The sequence below is a fragment of the Thunnus maccoyii genome, chromosome 14 (genome assembly GCF_910596095.1).
Source record: "Thunnus maccoyii chromosome 14, fThuMac1.1, whole genome shotgun sequence".
In the NCBI taxonomy this organism is placed as follows: domain Eukaryota; kingdom Metazoa; phylum Chordata; class Actinopteri; order Scombriformes; family Scombridae; genus Thunnus; species Thunnus maccoyii.
Window position 1 is genome coordinate 110,001 of NC_056546.1, and position 25,000 is coordinate 135,000.

The window sequence follows — 25,000 nt, forward strand, 5'->3', positions numbered from 1 at the left end:
AGATAACTGTCACTTCCTGTGTTAACTATGTGGCGCTAGAGAATTGGGCTGCTTGATTATGGCAAAAATCATAATCACGATTATTTTGGTCAATATTGAGATCAACATTATTGAACATAATTACTCATTGACTTTGGACACATCATGCATTTATTGAAAAAAGACTTTTCGGAGTTGTGTTAACTGCTGTCAAGCTGCAGTGTGTGATGGCTTTTATCTCTCTTAAGTCACATCTGATTGAACTCTCAGCGAATCTCTGTGTCTTAACGGACGCAAAACCAAACTTTTGCTTAATATAAGTTTATATTTAAGTTGTCTTGGCAACATATCTTATAGGTCACACAATATTAGACTATTTAATATGCTATTAATTAATTTATTTATTTGGCAAATGGCATATTTCCATTATGTACATTTTGGCTGTTGATATTTTCATCTGCTGGACGACTACATGTGATACCGGCAAAAAGCTGGCATATGCTAACAAACAGTCTGCTGCAGAGAAAGCGCATCTCTGAACAGCTGGATGAAAGGAGAGATCATTACACTGGTCGTATCTAAAATAATAGCATCCAAAGTATGACTGAAACTAGAACAAAGTAGCCTGTAGATGTCTCAATAAGTTATTTTGCACTGCAGAACATTTGACTGTTTGTTAAATTCAGACACATTCACGCTGTGAGGAAGACTCTGCTCTGTCTGTCTCTCACTGCGCTGTCTGGCTGCTCTGACACACAAAACCAGAACATCACCGAGAAACAGAATGCAGCACAGTTTATCTCGATTAACTTACAGTGGTATGAAAAACTTTAGGCACCCCTGATTTCCATTATGTTCATTTATAAATCATTGGGTGTTTTGATTAAGCAATTTCATTTTGATCAATCAAATAACTGATGGACAGCATTATCTCAGTAGTGAAATGAGAAAAATGTGCAATATGCATCAAAACAAAATTAGACAGGTGCATAAATTTTGGCACTCCAACAGAAAAATCACATCAATATTCAGTCGAGCCTCCTTTTGCAAAACTAACAGCCTGTAGACGCTTCCTATGGCCTCTAATGAGTGTCTGGATTCTGGATGAAGGTATTTTGGACCATTCCTCCTTAAAAAACATCTCCAGTTCACTGGAGAGGTTTGATGGTTGCCGAGCATGGACGGCGCGCTTCTAATCATCCCACAGATTTTCAATGATATTCAGGTCTGGGGACTGGGATGTCCATCCCAGAACATTGTACTGGTTCCTCTGCATGAATGTCTGAGTAGATTTAGAGCATGTTTTGGGTTGTTGTCTTGTTGAAATATCCAGCCCCGACGTAACTTCAACTTTGTGACTGACTCTTCAACATTATTCTCAAGAATCTGCTGATATTGAGTGGAATCCATGCGACCCTCAACTTTAACAAGATTCCCAGTACCGGCACTGGCCACACAGCCCCACAGCATGATGGAACCTCCACCAGAGTTTACTGTGGGTAGCAGTCAGTGTTTTTCTTGGAATGCTGTGTTCTTTCGCCGCCATGCATAATGCCTCGTTATGACCAAATAACTCAATCTTTGTTTCATGAGTCCACAGGACCTTATTCCAAAATGAAGCTGGCTTGTCCAAATATGCTTCTGCACACCTCAAGCGACTCTGTTTGTGGCGTTTGTGCAGAAAAGGTTTCTTCCGCATCACTCTCCCATACAGCTCCTCCCTGTGCAAAGTGCGCTGAATTGTTGAATGATGCACAGTGACACCATCTGCAGCGAGATGCTGTTGTAAACATTTGTGGCCACTAGAGCCGAGTGGGGGCAGAGCAGTGGATGGTTTATAAAAGCTGTGGAGCTTAGTTATCGAGTCCAGGATGGAATTCCCCAGGACTTTTTTTAACCACCTGCTTCATATCCGGTTGGAAGTTTTTCAACATCTTAATTAGCAGAAGGTTAAAATCTCCACAGAGCACCAAACCCATTTGAGGGGAGACCGATCTGATCATATCCAGTGTGTTGAAGAGATAGTCCACTGTCTTCTGCCGCATTGCTTTCTCATTTGCCCATGGCGGATTATAAAGTGTCCCCACAACCAAAGTAGATTCAAAGCTGGGAAGACTGGGACGTAGCTGTAGGCAGATACATTCCAATTCCTCTTTTTCTAAGTCAGTTCTTCTCTTGGCCTGTAAGCTTTGATGTATGTACATGGCCTTGCCCCCCTCTCTTTCCTTCACTGGAGCACCTGTCTTTCTAAACTGAAAGTATGTTCATGAAGTGACTCATCTGGAATATTTGAATGAGCCCAGGTTTCAGTAAAGCGGGTGATGTCTGCTTTTTCTGATTGCAAGAGCAGTTCTAGTTCATCTACTTTGTTAAAGGTGCAATAAATGACATTCAGCTTCACTGGATGACATCAAACAACTATTTGCTATGTAAAGATATAGTGGAGTAATGGTGACCTGAGCAGTGAATGAAATCACACTCCTCTGTGTGAGTTGTTATCCGAGCTTCTTTGTTCTTTGTTTTGGTAGCTGCTCTGGCCGTGTGTGCATGTTAGTGCATGTGAGTCCCTCTGTGTCCTCCACATCTGTTTCCAAGATGGTGGCACAAGCTTTCTCAAATTATCAATCAATCAATCAATCAATCAATCAATCTTTATTTATATAGCGCCATATCACAACAGAAGTCATCTCAAGGCACTTTTCACATAGAGCAGGTCAAGACCGTACTCTTTAATTTACAGAGACCCAACAATTCCCCCATGAGCAGTACTTGGCGACAGCGGGAAGGAAAAACTCCCCTTTAACGGGTAGAAACCTCAAGCAGACCCCGGCTCTTGGTGGGCGGCCATCTGCTTTGACCGGTTGGGTTGAGAGAAAGAAAGAGAGAGGGAAAGGGGGAGGGGGGACAGGAGAAATTACAGCTAAGCAGTTCACTAAAATATGTTTCTGAAAACATTTGAGGTGAGATATAGGCGATGTAGTAACAGAATCTTGATCCACATTTGATCAGCAATGCCTAGTCTGACAGTTTGATCTGAGTTTCGTGAGATGTGGGTTCAGGGACCACTTTCTTTTTTTTCCAACTTTATTGAGTAAATGACACACACAATTGTTTTGGTATGAGATGTTGGTTCAATAGTGTGACATCTTGTGGCTGAATTGTGTATTGCAACTTTAAGGATCTTGCATTATAAACAGATACATTTGGCATCCATGGTTCCTGCTTACAGTGGTTGCTTTGGACCAATCCTTGAGTAAGAGTTGCCTCCCGATCTGACAGTCTTGGATGTTTAATTGGCCTACATCTCTGAGCGGTGTGTATGTTTCTGCATTTGGCTTTTCCACCCGTTGTTCCTCTCGGTCGGCTTCTAGTATACTTTGTTCCTAGACTCTCCATTTTCTCCTGGAGAACCCATAGAACATCCAACAAAACCCCTAGAACCTCATAAATGACCATGAGGACATCCACATCTTGAAGGACTCCTATAATATCCTCAGTTAGTTTAGAACCTCTTAAAGGAGCCATTCTCAACCAGTGGGCCTCGGCCCACAGGTGGGCCTCAGAATGCTATCTAGTGGGCCGTGTCAGGAATGGTACTGCCAAATGTTTAAAATATGTTTTTTGGCCAGACCACAATAATGGGGTCAGCCCTATAACCACAGTTATCTGTGAGTGAGTGATGAAGTTTCATCATTGGTTGGCCAGCCGTATTGGAGTTTCCCCGTTGGCTGTTGGCAGCACGAGATGATGGAAGCAGTGTGACGTAGAGCGACTGTTTTTCTGCTCCGAGCTCTGACACTCAGCTCTGCTGTTAAATGCAGTGAAGTCGGTTAAACTTTAGTTTAAACAGACGCGTTCCAGCGTCTCTGCGTCTCCTCCTCTACCGTCCAGTGTGATCGACTCTCTGGCTGGCAGCGCTGTCAGCAGCCAATCAGGAGAGACGGTCCATGGTGCGTTTGGATTTTATAACTGAACTTATACCAGGATGCAAACTTTTTACTTCTCTGACGTTTTCACATCACAAATGATGAACAACAGCATTAAAACATGAGTCTTGCAGGTAAAACATGCGACTCAAAAGCTGTTATATTAGTTAAGTGTGGGGTGGCTGCTCTGCATGTGCGCGTGGTTTGCCTGTAACTGCAGTAATCAGGTGGAAGATAAGCCTCCTAAATTTGCGCCCAAAATGCTGCCAAAAGTTTCTCACTGCAGCCTCCTTAGCTGGGAAACAGGCAGCCATTAGGGAGATGATGCAGTTAAAGCACCCAAATAACCATCACTCTGACAAATCACTCAATGCAGAGTGAAAAACAAGAGACATATCCCAAGATAGGAGTTCTACATTTATAACCTTTTTTTAGACTCAAACGTAGCTTAACCATGTCATGTGATGCTACTTCACTACACTTTACCAGCAAATATTACTGGGATGATTACAGAAAATTACAGATGAACATTTAATATCCTGGAATTCACACATTATAGACACTATCACTGACTATCTCTGTAACACACTGACCACAATTTCACACATTGACCATAAAAGGTCGGTCCAGCTATATACTAGGTTTTGATCCAGTCTTGTTTTTGGTCATTTACAAAGCTAGTTATTTTTATATCTAAATATGCTCAAGAATTTACATAAAAAAACGTCAAATTAAGATGCATAATTTCACCACACCAATCACAACACATCATTAGGCAGAGACAAAGGTGTTTTGCTGCTGTTAGCTAGTTAGCTTTCTCTGTAGATCCTGCTTCAGAAGACATGTCTCTATCCACTGTGCTGGAAAATGAACTGATGGAAGTATCAGCAGACAGCAGCCTGAAGCTTCAGCTCAAACAAGTGGACCTTGTTTCATTCACGATACTGGCTGCCAGTCAGTATCCCTCTCTGTCAAAACAAGCAACAAATTTCTGTTGCCTTTCACCGCCACCTATTTATGAGTCTGGGGTTTTCATTGTGACTGTCACAAAATCAAAGGCAAGGAACAAAGTGAAAGCAACTTGGAATGCTACTCTGCACGTCAGCCTCTCACCCATCCCACCACGTTGCCATGTTGTGTGTTGTTTTCATTTATTGGGGAATGGTGGTCCTCAGAATTTTTTTTAACAATTAAAAGTGGGCCTTATGTCACAAGAGGTTGAGAACCCCTGTTTTAAGTAATGTGTGTGAGTGACTGTTTTGTGATTGTGATGTGAATGAAGCGTCTTATTGTGACTTATTTTAACCTGTTCTCGGGTCAATGGGATTTCCAGAATAAATAAGGCCTAATAAATAATCAGCTTATTTTTTTGTGTAACACCACTTTACAATGTGAATGATGTAATGGCTTGTTTGTTTTCTTTATCACTTTCTTTTTAGTGATATGGGAAAGCAGGGTGTCACAGAAGTGTGTCATAAGATCTTGACGAAATTTTGTATTACAGCAAAAAAGCTGAGATTGGCTCTGCTGTCTTTACTGCAAGTGGAAGTTGGTTATAAATGAATATAGGGGATAAACTGTTTGATTTTTACTTTTATGTAATAACTTTATCTCTTGCTTCTGCTTCCTGCTGCAGGTTGAAGAGATGATAAACAGATGGAGGACAGAACTCCAGTACCACCTCTGACCCTCATCAAAGACGTCTGCACTTTATTGGGTTTCAGAAGGTCAAGAGGACCCTTTGAGCAGATAGTGAAGGTCCTCAGAAAAAGGAAGATCAGGACATTTAGGTGACTCAGGTGCCAACATGTCTCAGGCAGGTAAAGTTGTTCACCTGTATGTGGAGGTGAGGTCAGTCCCAGCAGAAGAAGGGAAGGTGGCAGGAAGAGGAGATGATGGGACTGGTCACCTGATGCTTCAGTGCCCAGACGTCCTCCCTCACTCCCAGAGGAGCTCTGTCCACTCCAGCCACAACTGCAGTCCAGACCTTTCCCCGGTCACACAGCACCAAACGGGGGCTGGGAGCCGCAGCTTACCGCCCCCAGAGTCCTCTTCCAGGCACCCTGTCTGCTTCCAACTCCAGCATCCTGATGCTAGAGGCTCTCCCACCCAGTTCCACCAGCAGGACGCGTTGCATGATAGTTTTGGTGAATTACTCCAGGTCCTTGCACCTGCAACCACCAGTCTAGGCTCTCATGGCTCACTGACACGCACCCCTTCTTCTGACATGGATCCTTACCAGAAGAGGGAGCTTATTGCCCCATCTTCTACTCCATCTGGGCGGCTGACTGTACCCCCCACTCCTACCAGCACCCGCAGGTCCTATGAGGTCCTGGGGGTCAGTGGTGAGGAGGGGAAGACCTCTGTGGTGACATTTGGCTACATAGAGAAATCTAATGTTCACAGTGGCCGTCGTACCTCTGTGTGCCTAAGTGAGTCAGAGAATCAGCTGCTGCCTGCCCACCTACAGAAGAGGCTGAGTGACCCAATGTGGTATAATGGTCTGCCAGGGCAGGCTGAACCTTACTCCAGGACCCTTTATGCGTCTCAGAACCAGTCCCCAATGGGCTCACCTTACCTGCCAAGGACTGCTCTGGATGCTGTAGCCAGAGATGCCACCCACAGGGCCTTGGAGGAGTTTGGATCCCCAGAACTTAGGCGCCGATTTGCAGGTCATGTCCCAGAGAATAGCAGCCCGACCCTGCCACGGCACTACCACTACCCTCGCTGCCGGTCCTGGGCAGGGTCACCAGTCCTGCCCCGCAGCACCCTCACCCTGCCATCCAAGGCCCAGTTCCTGGAGCTGGGCAAGGGAATCTGTCATAGTTCAATGAACGGATTACCCAGAAGCCCTGCCTCTGATCAGCTGTGTGCCCAGACTGGGTATTCCTCCCACTCACTGGGTCCAGCCTCAACACTTCACTCCCATGGCCAACCCCAGAACCAGCAGAGGCCGCGGGTTGGGGACGAGAGCCCCAGGCTGTCCAGCAAATTTCACCCACCTTTACCTGCAGGGAGACCCACAGACATCCAGCACAAGATCCCAACAAGCATTTTCCCCACCAGCAACCAGCTCAGGACTGGCTGCCAAGCTGGTGGGAACAGCCAACACAGTGTCAATAGTAGCTATAATGCTAATATGACCAGCACCAGTCATAATGCTACAAATAGTACATACTGCAGTGCTAACAGTAATTCCAGCGCTTCCAGCAGCACTCAGTGCAGACCGTCCAGCTGCAGTAACAGAGCCAGCCCCTCTAACGGCAGGAGAAGCGTCTCCCCGTCAAATGCTGAGGTTGCCTGTAAGTTAGCTGTGGAGGCTGCCAAACTGTCCACCATTTTTGCAGATAGACGGACTCCCTCTCCAACACCTTCCCAAGCGGAGTCACTGAGGTCTGAGAGTCCAAAGATGGGGGGTTCTTTCCTAAGAGAATCCCAGCCTTATGCCACTCTTCATGGGCGACTCTCCCCTGAGCTTACGGAGGTGGACGTCCGGAACCACAGGAGGAAAACAGACAAACTGACTCCTCAAACCCGCCCAGGACGTGTCTCGCCTCTCTTACCCCAGAAAGGCCTCTCGTCACCAGTGTCTCCAGCCCTGCCTGCCAGGTTGCACCGGTCAGCCGCCTCTCAGTCACCAGTCCTAGACCCTGAACAGCAAGCAAGCTCATCCCCCACTAAGGACACATCTTCCCTGCACCGCTACCAGCCACCACAGTACACTGGAGAACGGACACCTTGTATGGAGCGCAGGCAGTATCTCTTGGATAGATTGCCTAAGGACAGCCCTGAGCCCTCCAGGAGACTTTTGTCCAGCCAAAATGCTGAAGCTTTGCCTGTGAGCTGGACCTCCAGACACCAGGAGTGGAGGGAGGCACGACCAGTTCAGGACGGGGATGAACTCTATGAAGAAAACCATGGACTGTCGACCTCAAGAATTTACACTCCAAGCATAGAGGAGTATCACAGGAAGGACAGAGAAGATAAAGGAGTAAAGACGTCAGTGCAGGGCTACCAGAGCGAGGAGGTTCAGGATCACAGCAGGGCTGGTGGCTCGTCCTCTCAGAGCTCCAGTGGGGTGACGGGCAGCATGGGAGACAGAAACGACAGTCTGTCCCCCGAAACCTCTAGCCAGTCCAGCCACAATATGGCAGACACCGGCTCAGGGATGCAGGTCTGCTGGATGGGAGGGTGATGAGGGATGATGTGTTTAGATGTATAGATTATGTGTGTTTTAGATCTGTACAACATACTGTCACATTTACCCTGATAGCAATAAATACATCACAAACACCTTCCCCACCACTGAGCTAGATTCTCTTCATCAGTGTATTTTCTCATAGAAGGTTTCTTGCATCATGTTTTCTGAAAGACATGTTCTTGAGGTTTCGTGTCCACATTCAAACATCAATCAAAAGGTTTCAGCAGCAAGAAAATACTGCAGTTTTCTGTTGTTAGCGTTCAGCAGCTACTGTTGTTACTGAATGCTAAAATTGTTTCATCATTTATCAGAATATCAGAGCAATACAAACTAAAAACGTGTGCTTTTTATATATATATATATATATATATATGTGTGTATATATATATATATATATATATATATATATATATATATATATACATGTATGTATGTATTTCAAGTTTCTCTTTAACTTCCATATCGTTGGGTTCATCAGTTTTTGACAAACTAGTGTTTTTTGAAATATAATGTAATATGACTATTTATTTTCATAAGCAGCAGCCGGTATGCAGCCTCGTACAAGTTTAACTTTTAGAGAAAAAAACACACAAAATGGCTGCACCAATTCAAAAATGAAGACAGTAATGATAATAAAAAAACAAACAGAAAAAAAGTCAAATGAACTGCTTCTCTTTATTTTGACATGTGGTAATTCATATCTTTTAAAACAAGTCTGCAAAGTGAGCAAGTATAGCAGACAAAATCAAAAGATGTGTCAAAGCAAAGTCCTACATGGTTTACAATAAACACTGTTCTGTTACATTCTCTGTTAAAGGAAACTAGTAATTAAGAGTACGAAGTCTCCCCTCATGTCTTTGAACAATATAATCTATATATAATAATATTTTAAAGTTTCTTTTTGGATATTCAGTCCTTAAGGCACTAGGAGACTTTCTTTCTTCTTTTTCAGTAAAATCTGACTGTGAAGGTGCAGTTTGCATCAAAACACCCCAATTTTCAGCATTTGGTTGAATCCAATTTAGAGGTTATTTAACCATCACAAAAGACATGGACACTAATAGACTATCAAACATTTTATTCCCTTATTGCTGCATCACAAAGCATTTATCTCCAGATATACTTAAAGGCCTCCTCACAATCATTCATTCACAAAAATATAGAAAAAAGTGTTAACGTTCATAAGAAAAAACACTGTAAGAGTTAATAAAGACTAAAACGTTCTTCTGAACTTTTTACCTTCTCTGATGCCCTGACATGGATTTCTTAAAAATCTATTTTTGTTCTCTTTCCTCCTGCAGTCGGACGGCGGCTCAGCGGCGAATCCATCCTCAAGATCGCAGAAGATCGCTCGAGCCAAGTGGGACTTCCTGTTTGGAGAGCCGACTGAGAGTCGCTGCAGTAAAGGTAAAGATGCTCAGTGACAGCTGTCTTAACTTTTTATATGGACTGCTGTGATTTGATTATTACTGCAGAAACATAAAATACAATCATACAGGAGAGGAAAGAAACCTGAGTGGCCTTCAGTAGCCTCTGAACACCACAGTTAACATGTAACATCATCTGTTTACTCTGAAGACGTGAGACGGAGCCACCAAACGTCATAACTCTGAACACACAGACATGAAACACATATTGATATCATTCAGTGTCAATTACACTTCCTTAGAATATCATTATCAATATATTACATCATAAACCCACTTAGAAACCAGAGAACAAAGAAGCTGCAGATCATGTAGAAGTTTTCTTCAGTATGACAGTAATCTGTTGTCTGAACATCATGTGACACTGCAGACAGCAGCTGCTAACAGCTGATTCACACGACTTTTAATTACAGCTGCAGCTACTGAATTAATCTGCAACTATTTGGATAATTTAATCATTTTGAGTCATTTTTTAAGAAAAAATATTCTATGATTCAGCTTGTTAATTGTGAGTATTTTCTGGTTTCTTTAGTCCTCTATGCAGTACAGGCCTGCTGGGCCGCCTGGCCAACAAGCTTTGTAAATACCAAAAATAACACCAAATCCCCATTAATTCAGAAATCAATAGCGTTCGGGAGCCTCTGAGCAGCACTGTTTTGAAACGTTAGCCAACGTCTGTGTGGTTGCCTGGGAAACTCCAGTTAGCGTAGCTCCTTTTAAGGAACAGGGCAGAGCGTAAGTGAGTGAGTGGTTAAGTTAGAGAGCAAGCGGCAGGAAAGTGACGGTGAATGCGAGCAGAGGAAAAGGTTAACAGTAAGTTATCAGTGTGTCAGTAAATGAACAGCACAGCTTATAGTGTGTCAGTTAATAAATGCTGCAGGCTCCACAGTTAGCAACAATGGGTTAGCCTAACATGATGACACTAAACATAGAAACAAAGAACAGAGGAATGAGGAATGTGTGTCTTGCCCCCCCATCACCCCCCCACTCCACCCCCACCGAGGCCAAAGCCGTCGACCCAGAGGAAACACTGCTCTATGACTGAATGTCTTTGAGTCGTGGACAAAACAAGACATTTGAGGATGTCATCTTTGGGAAACACTGATCCACGTTTTTCACCATTTTCTGACATTTTATGGACCAAACAACTAATTGATCGATGGAAAAAATAATCGACAGATTAATCAGTAATTAAAATAATCGTTTGTTGCAGCTCTAAGAGATAATTTGTCACAATGTAAACTAATCTGGTCTAAAAAAAACGAGGCTGAAGTTGTAGCCTTCAGCTAACTCGCTGAATCCATGTTATCCAAAGTTATTCTTCCTGTTTACATCCCCCAAAGCATTATGGGAACTGTGGTTCCAGAACAGAAGGCAGGATTATCCCCCAGTTCAAAATAACAGGAGACACTATCAGTGTTTTACTGGCATCACTGATGATCTGTGTTAGTCTCATCTTCCTCCCAGCAGGTTAAAGGGCCATTCTGTCTTTTCTCGTGTATTATTGGTCGACTCAGTGAAGTAAACAAGCAGCTTCCGGAGCTTCCAGTCTTCTTCTAAGCCAATTAGCTGAAGCTTAACATCAGCTAGAAAAGCTCTTACAGTTTGCAACTCTACTCATAAGAACTACTACACATCACTGCTCCCCTGCTGTTCACTCAGCTGATGAAGGTGCTGGTGTAAAACTATTGATTGATAAGCTGAAGTGATTGATCTGATGTGAATGACAGTTGAAGTGGAGAATGTGACTCCTGATCCTCTAGACAGAAGATGTCTCACTCTGTTGGAATTACAAACACTCTGGTTGTACAGTGTTGTTACAGAGTGGAGATTCTTCCCTCACAGAGGATCTTTGATTGCGTACAGACACACAAACCGACTACAGACGAGTTTCACTTCGTCATCATGTGACTCACAGGATGAAGCTGAAAGTGATGGTCAGAGCGGCTCAACACAAGAAGCTGCTAGCTGAAGCTTTTCTGCTCTGTGATGTTGATTCTGATCTGCAGTGAGATGCTGCTGTGAAGGAGAGCAGCTGCAACACAAACCACAAAAGATCCATCTGATCAGGTTTATTTTAGACGATACGACTCTTTAAAATCTTTCCAGATCAAGAACGTCTCTAATTCTAAGATATTTGTACTTTTTCAAATTCAGTTGACATAAAATCAATTCCCATCTGGAGTTATTAGTTATTGAGATTAATTGTACAGAGGTGGTATGATTTCAGGACAAAGTTATAAAGTTGTATTTTTGTGCATTCAGGGTTAATTTTAAGAGGTAAAATAACTTTATCAGAAACTCAACAAATTACAAATGTAAATATGTGGAGGGAGTTTCAATGGAAAATAGTTACATACTAAAAATCTGTGTTAAAATTGTTGGGTCACTATAGCAACAACACAACATGGGGTTAACTGTGGCAATGTGTTACTGTGAGCCAGTGTTACACACAACAAACTTCAGCTACAAACTGTCACAGACTTATTGAGGAGTGAATATATAAACACCAGTATCGTCTGCATACAAATGAATCTTGGCTGAATGCTGCTACTAATGTTTATAGGGATTGAAAACAGAAGCGGTTTGAATGGTAACTCTGAACATAAACATAAACTCTCCTCCTGCAGACGCTCCGTCCACGACGCCTCCCACCAGCACCTCACCCAGCCCCACCCCTCCCTCCTCCCTCCATCTGAAGCCAGCCAATCAGAGGAGGGGGTGGGCCGGTGAGGGTCAGAGGCTGTCGCATCACGAGGTCCAGAAGATTGAGGTGGAGCTGGTGACCTCTGAACCCCGAGGCTCCTCCCCCAAAACGGGCATCATCCGCCGAACCATCAAATACTCTGAGACGGACCTGGACGCTGTGCCGCTGCGCTGCTACCGAGAAACCGACCTGGACGAGGTGATCCGGTCTCTGCTGGCCTCATGTTCATGGATACAAAATAAATCTGTAAACAACCGAGCTGTTGTTCAGTAAACAAAGCTTTCTGAAGCAGTTACACTGTTTCTAAGCATTTGATAATCGAAACGGCGACATCTGCTGGGAAACTGTTGGTATTACACCTGTATGGCTGAATTAATTCTGAGATGAGATGAAACAGATTATAAGTGGTCTTACTGCTTTTTTTATTGTTATTTTGTTCAATAAAGTTTATAATGTTCAAACGGATTACTTTTAAACTGTCTGCAGCTGTTTTTAGATATAATGTTAGACTGAGCGGCTTGCCTCGTATCCAAACCAGCGCGACGCCTCTCTGCAAACAGTGTGATGTAACGAGGCCTTGTTTGGGATGGTCACATGATCTTTGGTGTTCTGAAGTGAGGCATTCAAACATCTTGCATCGATACTTTTTCTTTGAAAGGTTGATACAGTGTTGTGTGATACAGTCTTCTGTTTCGAGCGTAACAAAACTAGTGAACGGAGCTTTATAGTGAGTTTCAGCTCATTGTTTATCTGTTTGGCTGCAACTTTACTGTTCTGGTTCAGTCTCAGCGTCTCAAAGCGTCTTTTTGGGCCGCAGCAGGCAGCTGTTTTCAGAGAAAAAGCTGTAAAAAGCCGCTGAACGCTTCCTGCTCAGCACCACGTGGCAAACATTGTCATTTAGACTAATAGTGACTTTGTGACAACAGAGTCCAGGGTCAGAAATGTAAATTTAATGAGTAAAGAAATGATTTTTTAAAAAGGATTTGAAGAATAACTTTTCAAAATCATTGAGAAGTGTTGTGTTTATATTTGTATTTACTCAGATGTCCTGTTAAATGTAATATATTAATTTATTTCTGTTAATTAAGTTTGAAGATGCCTTTTTTAATTTAAAGACACACATTTACCAGCAGGTCACGTGTTTCTAGCTGCAAGTGTTCCACAGCATGAACTGTAGAATATTTATTAGATGTGATTTTTAGATTATAGTTGATCAGATATGATTATTGATTGATCATTATTGTGTAGGTGATGCGGGCGGAGGCGGAGCCAGCTGAGGAGGCGGAGGCGGACTCTGCTTTTGGGAGTAATCGCAGTGTGCTGTTAAACTCGAGCTTCAGCCCCGCCAACGCCTCCCCGAAACCCCGCTCAGGCCGAGGAAAGGAAGAGAAGGAGGAGGAGGAGGATCAGCAGGAAGAGGAGGAGGAGGAGGAGGAAGGAGTGGTGAGCTGGGCCAGTGTCCGGATGCAGGGAGACAGACAGAGACAGAGAGCCACTACAGAGGAGGAAGAGGTGTTCAGTCTGCTGCTGAAGGGGTGAGAAAACACTTTACTTCAATCCAACAATTAGACTGATTCAGTTTTAGGGTTAGGGGGGTAGAGGGGGGTAGGAGGTTTAGGGGTGTTAGGAGGGTAGAAGGGTTAGGGGGGTTAGGAGGGTTAGGAGGGTAGAAGGGTTAGGGGTGTTAGGGGGGTAGGAGGGTAGAAGGGTTAGGGGGGTTAGGGGGGTAGAAGGGTTAGGGGGGTTAGGGGGGTAGAAGGGTAGAAGGGTTAGGGGTATCAGGAGGGTATGAGGGTAGAAGGGTTAGGGGGGTAGAAGGGTTAGGGGTGTTAGGGGGGTAGAAGGGTAGAAGGGTTAGGGGTATTAGGAGGGTAGAAGGGTTAGGGGTGTTAGGGGGGTAGAAGGGTAGAAGGGTTAGGGGTATCAGGAGGGTAGAAGGGTAGAAGGGTTAGGGGTATCAGGAGGGTAGAAGGGTTAGGGGTGTTAGGGGGGTAGAAGGGTAGAAGGGTTAGGGGTATCAGGAGGGTAGGAGGGTAGAAGGGTTAGGGGGGTTAGGGGGGTTAGGGTCATATTCGTACAGTTTCCCTGGAAACGAACAACTAAACCAAACAGACTCAAACCATCAACATAGAGAACGTGTTTCTGCACGTTCTTCTTCTATGAACAGTGTTTCTGCTCTGGAGGTTAGATACGCGGAGCAGCCATCTTGGATTTTGAGGTCAGGTTTGGTGAGGTTTTTCCGACTTTCTGATTTGGAAATCTGATTTCAGGGGGTGTTTGAGTTGAAATTTCCGACTGGGATCTAAGAAATTCTGACTTCCCAGTTCAAACGGATCGCACCGTGACTCTCTTACGGGAGACTGAAGACGTGTTGGTTAAAGAAGTTTTATTTTTGCTTCCTTTTCAGGCCGTTGGAGGCGTCATCTGACGTCCACGGCGGACTCAAGTCTCCGGTCTCCGTCGGCAGCCCCCGCCGGCCCTCCGACAGCAACCTGGACTCCTTCAGCCGCCACTTTGAGAGCATCATGGAGTCTCACCGGGCCAAAGGCACCTCGTACAGCAGCCTGGACAGCGTGGACCTGCTGACCTCCGGATCCACGTCTGTGTTCACCTTCGACCTGCCGACGCTCACGCCGGAGATCCAGGTGGGAGCGTTTCTCCTTTTCTTTAAACTTCTTTTTGCTGTGGGGTCGATACATGTGTAAATACAACTACGTATATTATGTAGCGTAAGTTGTTGTTAGTGCAAAGCAGAAAGAAACAAAAACAATAAACAAGATAGAAAACAAGGACGTCACCGTGAATTTCACCACGTTATCAGATACCAGAGTTAGTTTGTCCTGTTAAACCTCTACCTGAACCCTGGTGGCCCCCCGATCCCTGTGAACCCTGGTGGCCCCCCGATCCCTGTGAACCCTGGTGGCCCCCCCGATCCCTGTGAACCCTGGTGGCCCCCCGATCCCTGTGAACCCTGGTGGCCCCCCCGATCCCTGTGAACCCTGGTGGCCCCCCCGATCCCTGTGAACCCTGGTGGCCCCCCCCGATCCCTGTGAACCCTGGTGGCCCCACCCGATCCCTGTGAACCCTGGTGGCCCCCGATCCCTGTGAACCCTGGTGGCCCCCCGATCCCTGTGAACCCTGGTGGCCCCCGATCCCTGTGAACTCTGGTGGCCCCCGATCCCTGTGAACTCTGGTGGCCCCCGATCCCTGTGAACCCTGGTGTATGTTTAAGAACATACGAACCTTTCCTTCGTCACTGTTTCTAGTTTAATAAACTAAAGTCTGCTGCCGACCGACTGATCAGCATGTCTGTGTGTCCAGAGTCAGATCTGCGAGAGCGCCAAGCAGATCATCGAGCTGAGCTTCGCCCCGCTGGCCCGGCCCGACCCCGCCGCCCCCTCGGAGACGTCGCGCTCCGAAATCACCCTCAGTGCCTCGGGGGCGGGGCTCAGGGGCGGCTCCAAGGACGACTCCGGCCCTCCGGTCCGGTCCAGGTCAGAGAGGGAGACGTGGCGTCGCTCCGTCCTCAAAGACGGCTTCCGCAAGGCGAGCTCGGCGCCGTCGCTCCACAGCAGCAACAGGTGAGTCACAGCGACGCTTCAAGAGCAGATCGTCAAGTGAATGTAAAGATGGAAGCAGCGAGCTGTGATGTCACCCGCTGGTTTAGTTGGAGTGTCTGGCGCCTGTCGGTGGCACGTTAATGCTGATTAACTGCTGATTGGTCCAGACTGACGATGACAGGAAGTGTCTGTTCTGTCTCCTGTTGTTCAGTTTAACAATCACCTCCGATTGAAAACAGTTGTCAGAATTTTTCCACATCAAAGTGTTTTCAGGTGTTTGAATATGTGGAAAAAGGTGCATTGTGGGTAATGTAGGCAGCAGGTTTAGACGAGGAAGAGGAGTGTGTGGTTCTCTTTGTTTAACTGTCCATCATGAGTGTGAAATAATAAATCATGTCCAGATGGAGGATGATGTTAAAGTTGCATTACAACCGTCTACTGTTTCTACTGATATTAATGTGTCCGTCTGGTGTTTGTCTATTTATTTATTGCATTTTTGGAGCATTTTATGCTTTTATGACGCGCTGTCAGTGTAGAAACCAGCAGCTCTTTAAAAACCCTGCAGTGTTTTCTTCTCTCAGTCTGCTGACTGGTTTTAGTTTTTGTCTTTTTGTTTCAATCTTGACCATTTTCTTTGAGTTTTTATTCATATATTGAGTTATTTCACTCATTTTCTGATATTAATATTTGACTTGTTTTGCTTTTTCTTGCTGTTTGTGTTGTTGATGTTGTGTGGAGCTCAGGACGACCTCTGACCTCTGACCCTGAAAACTGTAGCAGTAACACAGATCATCCACATGGTGGCAGCAGAGAGACAGAAACGAGTTCATGTTCACTTTGTGCTGTGAGACGACACATGAGTTTAATTATAGACAGTCTGGTGTGTAGCTGTGCTGAACACACACACGTACACACACACACACACACACACACGTACACACACACACACACACACGTACACACACACACGTACACACACACACACACACACACATACACACACACACACACACACGTACACACACACACACACACACACACACACACACATACACACACACACACACACACGTACACACACACACACACACACACACACACATACACACACACACACACACACGTACACACACACACACACACGTACACACACACACACACACACACGTACACACACACACACACACACACGTACACACACACACACACACACACACGTACACACACACACACACACACGTACACACACACACACACACACACGTACACACACACACACACGTACACACACACACACACACACGTACACACACACACACACACACACACGTACACACACACACACACACACACACGTACACACACACACACGTACACACACATGTACACACGTACACACACACACACACGTACACACACGTACACACACACACACACACACGTACACACACACGTACACACACACGTACACACACGTACACACACACACACACACACATACACACACACACACACACACGTACACACACGTACACACGTACACACACACACACACGTACACACACGTACACACGTACACACACACACACACGTACACACACGTACACACACACACACACACAGTGTTTTTAAAGGTTTCTGGTCTCTCTGAGGGAAACCAGGACTGACTGATGACTGACTGATGACTGACTGACTGACTGACTGATGACTGATGACTGATGACTGACTGACTGACTGACTGACTGACTGACTGATGACTGACTGACTGACTGACTGATGACTGACTGATGACTGACTGACTGATGACTGACTGACTGACTGATGACTGACTGATGACTGACTGACTGACTGACTGACTGATGACTGATGACTGACTGACTGATGACTGACTGACTGATGACTGACTGACTGACTGACTGACTGATGACTGATGACTGATGACTGACTGATGACTGATGACTGACTGACTGACTGATGACTGATGACTGATGACTGACTGATGACTGATGACTGACTGACTGACTGATGACTGATGACTGATGACTGATGACTGACTGATGACTGATGACTGACTGATGACTGATGACTGATGACTGACTGACTGATGACTGACTGACTGACTGATGACTGATGACTGACTGACTGACTGACTGATGACTGATGACTGATGACTGACTGACTGACTGATGACTGATGACTGATGACTGACTGACTGATGACTGATGACTGATGACTGACTGATGACTGATGACTGACTGACTGACTGACTGACTGATGACTGATGACTGATGACTGACTGATGACTGATGACTGACTGATGACTGATGACTGACTGACTGACTGACTGATGACTGACTGACTGACTGACTGACTGACTGACTGACTGACTGATGACTGACTGACTGACTGATGACTGACTGACTGATGACTGACTGACTGACTGACTGACTGACTGATGACTGACTGACTGACTGACTGACTGACTGACTGATGACTGATGACTGACTGACTGATGACTGACTGACTGATGACTGACTGACTGATGACTGACTGATGACTGACTGACTGACTGACTGACTGATGACTGACTGACTGATGACTGACTGATGACTGACTGACTGACTGACTGACTGACTGATGACTGACTGACTGATGACTGACTGACTGACTGACTGACTGATGACTGACTGACTGATGACTGACTGACTGACTGACTGACTGATGACTGACTGACTGACTGACTGATGACTGACTGACTGATGACTGACTGACTGACTGACTGACTGATGACTGATGACTGACTGATGACTGATGACTGACTGACTGATGACTGACTGACTGACTGACTGATGACTGACTGACTGACTGATGACTGACTGACTGACTGACTGATGACTGACTGATGACTGACTGACTGACTGACTGACTGACTGACTGACTGACTGATGACTGATGACTGACTGATGACTGACTGACTGATGACTGACTGATGACTGACTGATGACTGACTGATGACTGACTGATGACTGACTGACTGATGACTGACTGATGACTGACTGACTGTCTGACTGACTGACTGACTGACTGATGACTGACTGATGACTGACTGATGACTGATGACTGACTGACTGATGACTGACTGACTGATGACTGACTGATGACTGACTGACTGTCTGACTGACTGACTGACTGACTGATGACTGACTGATGACTGACTGATGACTGACTGACTGATGACTGACTGATGACTGACTGATGACTGACTGACTGACTGACTGACTGATGACTGACTGATGACTGACTGACTGACTGATGACTGACTGATGACTGACTGACTGATGACTGACTGACTGATGACTGACTGACTGACTGACTGACTGACTGATGACTGACTGACTGACTGACTGACTGACTGACTGACTGACTGACTGATGACTGACTGATGACTGACTGACTGTCTGACTGACTGACTGACTGACTGACTGATGACTGACTGATGACTGACTGACTGACTGACTGACTGACTGATGACTGACTGATGACTGACTGACTGACTGTCTGACTGACTGACTGACTGACTGATGAACAGAAGCTCATTTAAAGGCAGTTTGTGCTGAAAACAGGACGAGAGAAGAAGAATTGTGACTTCAGTGCAGAAATGTTGGTCACATATTTGTGAGTGTAATCGTTAGATGTTTCTGCGTTTCTGCTGCTGTCAGCATGTTGATGTGTGGAGAGAATTTTACGACCGTCATTAAAACTGAAGAATCAAAAACAACTCTGTTACTCACAAATGTTTCACAGATGTTTGTTAGTAAAGTTTCTCAGATTTTTAGGCTAAACTGGCGGTTTAAAATAATGACGGATCTCCGTCTGTCTGTTAATTAATCATTTTATTAAATATTTTAGTCGGTTAGTTCAACTGTAATATTTGGTGTTTAGAGCTTAAAGAGATAATTTAAAAATGAGTTTGTTTCTTCAGACTTTGTGCTCCGTTAATCTCTGACGTTGTCGTTTGTTTCTGATCCTTTGGACACTCGGCAGGATTGTAGTCGTATAAATATACGTATTTTCAATCTCAGCAGTGTCAGATTTCGCTCTCCCTTCATGCCCAACATCTCATTTTGATGTCACTGTAGTGAGTATAGTGATAAATTGTTTTCTATAATATTTTGCAAGTTGCTCTTTAAATCTTTATTTTTCCTCCAGACATGCATTAAGACAGAATACGCGTCGTCCAATCAGCGAGGAAAGAAACAAGCCCTGAACTCTGTTACACATATCATCCATATGTCACCTGTTGGTACAAGTAACACTGTTTTAATGCTGTTGTTCATTATCGACTCAGCTCTAATTGATCCTGATCAATGATATTGAGTTTTGATCATCATGGAGGATCAACTGTGAACCTGCAGCTCTCCTTCTGCAGTCCTTCTGTCTAAAAATGTATTTAAAGTTTATCTGAAGCTAATATGAAGCTTCTACTATACTTCCACCTGCAGCTCAACAGGGAAACACTGTCCGAGGAAACACAAAGAGGGAATTTGATGCTAAAAAGACTGTAAATGTGTCAGATATCCACTTGATATGACTAACTCAGACTGATGAAGCTGAATAGAAGCTTCACACAGACTTTAAATGACTGTGTGGACACACTGTGGATTTTATCCTCCATCACTTCCATTAAAGCACATTTGAAGGATCTTTTAATATCCAGTATGAACAGGAGGAATGATTACAGACACCTGACTGCTGGTTTAACACACTGGGAACACTGGGAACACTGGGGATCTCTGTTAGCAGATGACACAACATGAAGACTTTTCCCATTCACAACTTTTGTTTTTCTGTTTGAGAGACGGATTTCCTTCCTTTCGCAGCACATTTGTTTCCGTATCTTTATGTACAACTTTCTTCTCTTGTGTTTTCCAGAGAGAGCAAAGCTTTCTGTCTCCCAGTTGTTGCTTTCTGTCTCCCAGTTGTTGCTTTCTGTCTCCCAGTTGTTGCTTTCTGTCTCCCAGTTGTTGCTTTCTTTCCTGTTTTTGGTTTTCTACTTAAATTTTTTCATTTATGGCACAACTTGTTGTCTAGAATACAAAGATGAAGATCATACAGTTTGTACTTTTTATTCTGTCATTTTTGCTTTTTTTAGTTTTTACTCATTGACAGATATTTGTAATCAGTCACTGTGAAACCGTCTTTAAGAAACAATCAATCTCATCGCTTCTTTGGCTCTTTAAATAGCCGCGATCGGCCTGAAGGAGGCACTGCAGTGTCTTTCTTATGTGTGATTGTACAACATCTTCTGTCACACATCACTGGCTGTTCTGTCTGGAGTCATACACACTTAAACATATAACATATAATAATAATAATAATAATAATAATAATAATAATAATAATAATTAAAGCTGCGAGCAGCGTTGGTCGGGACCTCGCACTCTGGCCCGTCGGGATCATTTTGCTTTTTAAAAATAAGGGATATTTCTTACAAGTGTGGTGTGCTTTTATTTTGAAAGTGTGATTGACATGTGTACTGTCAGGTGTGTAGAGACAATAAGTAACTGCAGCTGGACACAGAAAAATACTCATATATTTGAATGGAGAGTGTGAGCGAACCCACACCTTTTTGAACATTTACTGCTTCCACATAGTTTTAGATACAAACTTCATTTGAACTTTAAATGAGTCACGAGACTTTGACCTACAAATCTTGAATTTACATGTTTTTTCTATCTTTTATTGTTTTTGAGATATTAGAGTGTGAGTTTTAAAGTCTTTTCTTGCTCCTCCTGTGATTTTATAATGAGTGTGTATTGCGGAATGTTTCACAGCACTGAGGGAGTGACATCACCAGGAGCAGTTGGAGAGGAGGATTTTAGAGTACGCTTCTTGTGAAATCTCCTCATAAATCCTATGACTTTGGCCAAATCTTACATTAAAAATCATATTTTAGTAGGAAATTTCGTGGTGAATCCATTGATACAGGTTTGAAAGTGGTCAGACTTATAGGGCCCTATTTTAACGATCTAAAGCGCATGGCGCCATTGAATTTAGGGCGTGTCCAAATCCACTTTTGCTATTTTAAGGGCAGAAAAATGGTTGCAACACCGGGCGCATGGTTCAAAGGGGTCATCCATAGTCTCCTAATTAATCATGGGTGTGTTTGAGGCGTAAGATGCAATAAACTAATCACAGTGTCGTCTCCCGTTCCCTTTAAGAGCCAGGTGCGCTTGCACCTTAGCGGATTGCTATTATGACGGCGTATTTGCCGAGTAGAAGGAAGCTCCTCTGCAGAGGAAACGGATCAGCTGGTGCACGATCCATAACAAGCACACTGCTGCTCCTGGACCCTCCTGTGGTCCCAGACCACCAGTTTAACATCCTGTTCGTTCATTTGTTGCCAATTTATCTTCGTTTGGTTTTTGAAAAGGTTTATTTTTTTAATTACAGCTTTAGTTTCTTTAAAATCGTTTTGTTCAGTCATGGAGTAACAGGTCAAATCAGCAGAGTTTCATCTGCTGAAAGTCTGGAAACCTGATCACTGTAATCTCAGAAATGTTAAAGAATATATGTTAAATATTGTTCATAAATTGAATCATTAATTTTAATCATGTAAAGAATCATTAACACAGTTATCAGGACTTGATCAGGTTCTGATCCTGCTGCTGGCAGCAGCTGGAAGCTGCAGATTTATTTCCTTCATTAGTTTAATAATTGTTTTCACCTCATTTATTTCCTCATGTCATCATTTATTGATGCAGCAGGAAAGTCAATCTGCGTCTGATCCGTCTGTTTACCTACGTATATTGCCACGATTTGGTCAAATAATTACAATAATACACAATAATAATCCTTGTATTTGTTACCTTTTGCATGTTTGTGCGCTGCTGCGCATCCTGTATGTGTAACAAGCAGAGTGAATGTTGTGCAGCCGCCTGTGTAGCTGCACATTACTGTCCTGATCCTTAAAATAACAGTGAAACACTGCGTCATTGACTTTAGACCAGGTTTTTGTTGGTCAATCGCTCTCTACTGCCTCATGTGACCACACCTCATTTTAGACCAACACGCCCATGGACGCTCTGATGGGCGCAAGTGCCTTCGCTATTCTAACAACATGGGCGCTGGACGGGAAAATGACAGCTGCGTCGGTCTTAGTGCCGCTCTGCGCCGGACGTAAGATAGGACCCATGCCCAGAGATTGCCTCCCCATTGGTTTACATTGTAAGGTGTGATGTGGCACTGCAACTTTAGGGGCTTATTAAATCCAAACTGTTCGAGTTATTACAAAGTTTTTAACAGCTTTTTTCAGCACAGTGTCATAAGTCATGTATTAAAGTTTGAAGCCGAAACCATTAACGCCCTCGGAGGAGATAGCGTTTGTTCGGGGGCCAAAATTGGGGCAAAGTCTTATTTTGAAAGGCTAATTGCGGACTTCCTGTTGGATTTAGGTCAGGGGTGTCTGTGTATGATTTGTAGGTCTTGATGAGACGAATAATTGAGTTTTGGTTTGATCTCTCTACGACATTCCTACGGGCTGTGGCGGCCATTTTAGTTACATAGGTGGTGCTAGAGAGCACATTTTGGCACTTTGGGGGTTAATTTTTACATTTTATCAAATTTTTCACCAGACCTGATGTGTGTACCAAATTTGGTGAGTATTTAAGCATGTTTAGGGGGTCAAATTTAGGTGTGATGTCCCATAATAATAAAGAAAGAAACAATGAAAAATAATGGGCCTTCGCCCTGTTTTACAGTAGTCCTCTGCCTTAGTAGTACTCCAGTAGTCCAGTAGTCCTCTACTGTTTTACAGTAGTCCTCTGCCTTAGTAGTACTCCAGTAGTCCAGTAGTCCTCTACTGTTTTACAGTAGTCCTCTGCCTTAGTAGTACTCCAGTAGTCCAGTAGTCCTCTACTGTTTTACAGTAGTCCTCTGCCTTAGTAGTACTCCAGTAGTCCAGTAGTCCTCTACTGTTTTACAGTAGTCCTCTGCCTTAGTAGTAGTCCAGTAGTCCAGTAGTCCTCTACTGTTTTACAGTAGTCCTCTGCCTTCTGGGCTTGGTCCCTAATAATAACTTTATTTACACAACACCTTTAAAACAGAGTTATAGAAGTGCTTCGACAGATAAAGACAAAGCAGGACACAGTTAAGGTGAAGTTAAGACAAGAAGACAAAAACACAGTAGAGAGGCAACAAGATGATCAAAGATAAAAAGACGACGTCACATAAAAACAAACACTAAATGATCCTTTCAACCAAACACACATTATCAATCTCACAATTCCTCAAGAATTCATAGCAAGCGAACTTCTTAAATTAAATAATCATTCTTATTAAACAGAAATCTTTTAATATATTTATCCATCCTGTGTTTTCACGCATTTAATTCCAAGAAGGTTATAAAAATCCATTTCTCATCCCTGCAGGAGGCTTTCACTAGTTCCTGGAGTGTTTTAACAACACTTTGAACTGATCTCTAGTATTTTACTGGCGGTGAGTTGCAGCTGATCACGTGTCTCGTGTCTCGTGCTGTTCTGGATCTGCTCAGTGATGTTTGCCGCTCTGATGGATTACAGACTCTGTGTTTCACAGTGAGTCAGCATCTTATTATTCAGTCTGCTGCTGGAGAAGCTTCAGACTCTTACACACAGTCACTTATTTTATATCAGTGTGAGCTTTGAACATCTTTACGCCTGTGTTACTGTTCAACAACCAACACTTCATTTCTAATGTGATTGCTGTCGTCTTACAGACGTATTTTGTATTTAAAGCTGCAAGGATCAATCGATTAGTCGGTCGACAAAAAATTAATCACCAACTATTCTGATAATCTAAAAAAGTCCAAATTCTCTGATTGCAGCTTGTTAAATGTGAATATTTTCTGGTTTCTTTAGTCTCGATGACAGTAAACTGAACATCTTTGTGGACAAAACAAGACATTTGATGACGTCGTCTTTGGGAAACACTGATCCATATTATTCACCTAATCGATTAATCCAGAAAATAACAAACAGACGAATCAATAATTAAAATAATTGTCAGTTGCAGTTCTAATTGTATTAACCAAAGAAAAAGAAATATTAGAATATAAATATTCTGTGCTTCTGTATTGTGTCATCCATTAACTTTTATTTCTTTACATTTTTATAATAATTATGAGAATAATATCTCGATTTTAGAACAATATATCACAAATA

The 25,000-nt window shown here is 43.7% G+C and overlaps 1 protein-coding gene across 3 annotated transcripts in view; it reads left to right on the forward strand.

The window, feature by feature from the left end:
* LOC121911768 overlaps positions 1–25,000 on the forward strand; it is a 74,810-nt gene that overhangs the window by 17,646 nt on the left and 32,164 nt on the right. For 2 of the 3 annotated variants that reach the window (XM_042433594.1, XM_042433593.1), the window contains exons 2-7: positions 5,542–8,079; positions 9,408–9,513; positions 12,164–12,438; positions 13,489–13,775; positions 14,648–14,885; positions 15,562–15,821. In XM_042433594.1, coding sequence (XP_042289528.1) covers positions 5,713–8,079; positions 9,408–9,513; positions 12,164–12,438; positions 13,489–13,775; positions 14,648–14,885; positions 15,562–15,821 — 3,533 coding nt within the window. In that variant the 5' untranslated portion in view covers positions 5,542–5,712. Of the gene's footprint in view, positions 1–5,541; positions 8,080–9,407; positions 9,514–12,163; positions 12,439–13,488; positions 13,776–14,647; positions 14,886–15,561; positions 15,822–16,543; positions 16,708–25,000 lie in introns of those variants that run through there. The other variant, XM_042433595.1, reaches the window with a different exon arrangement.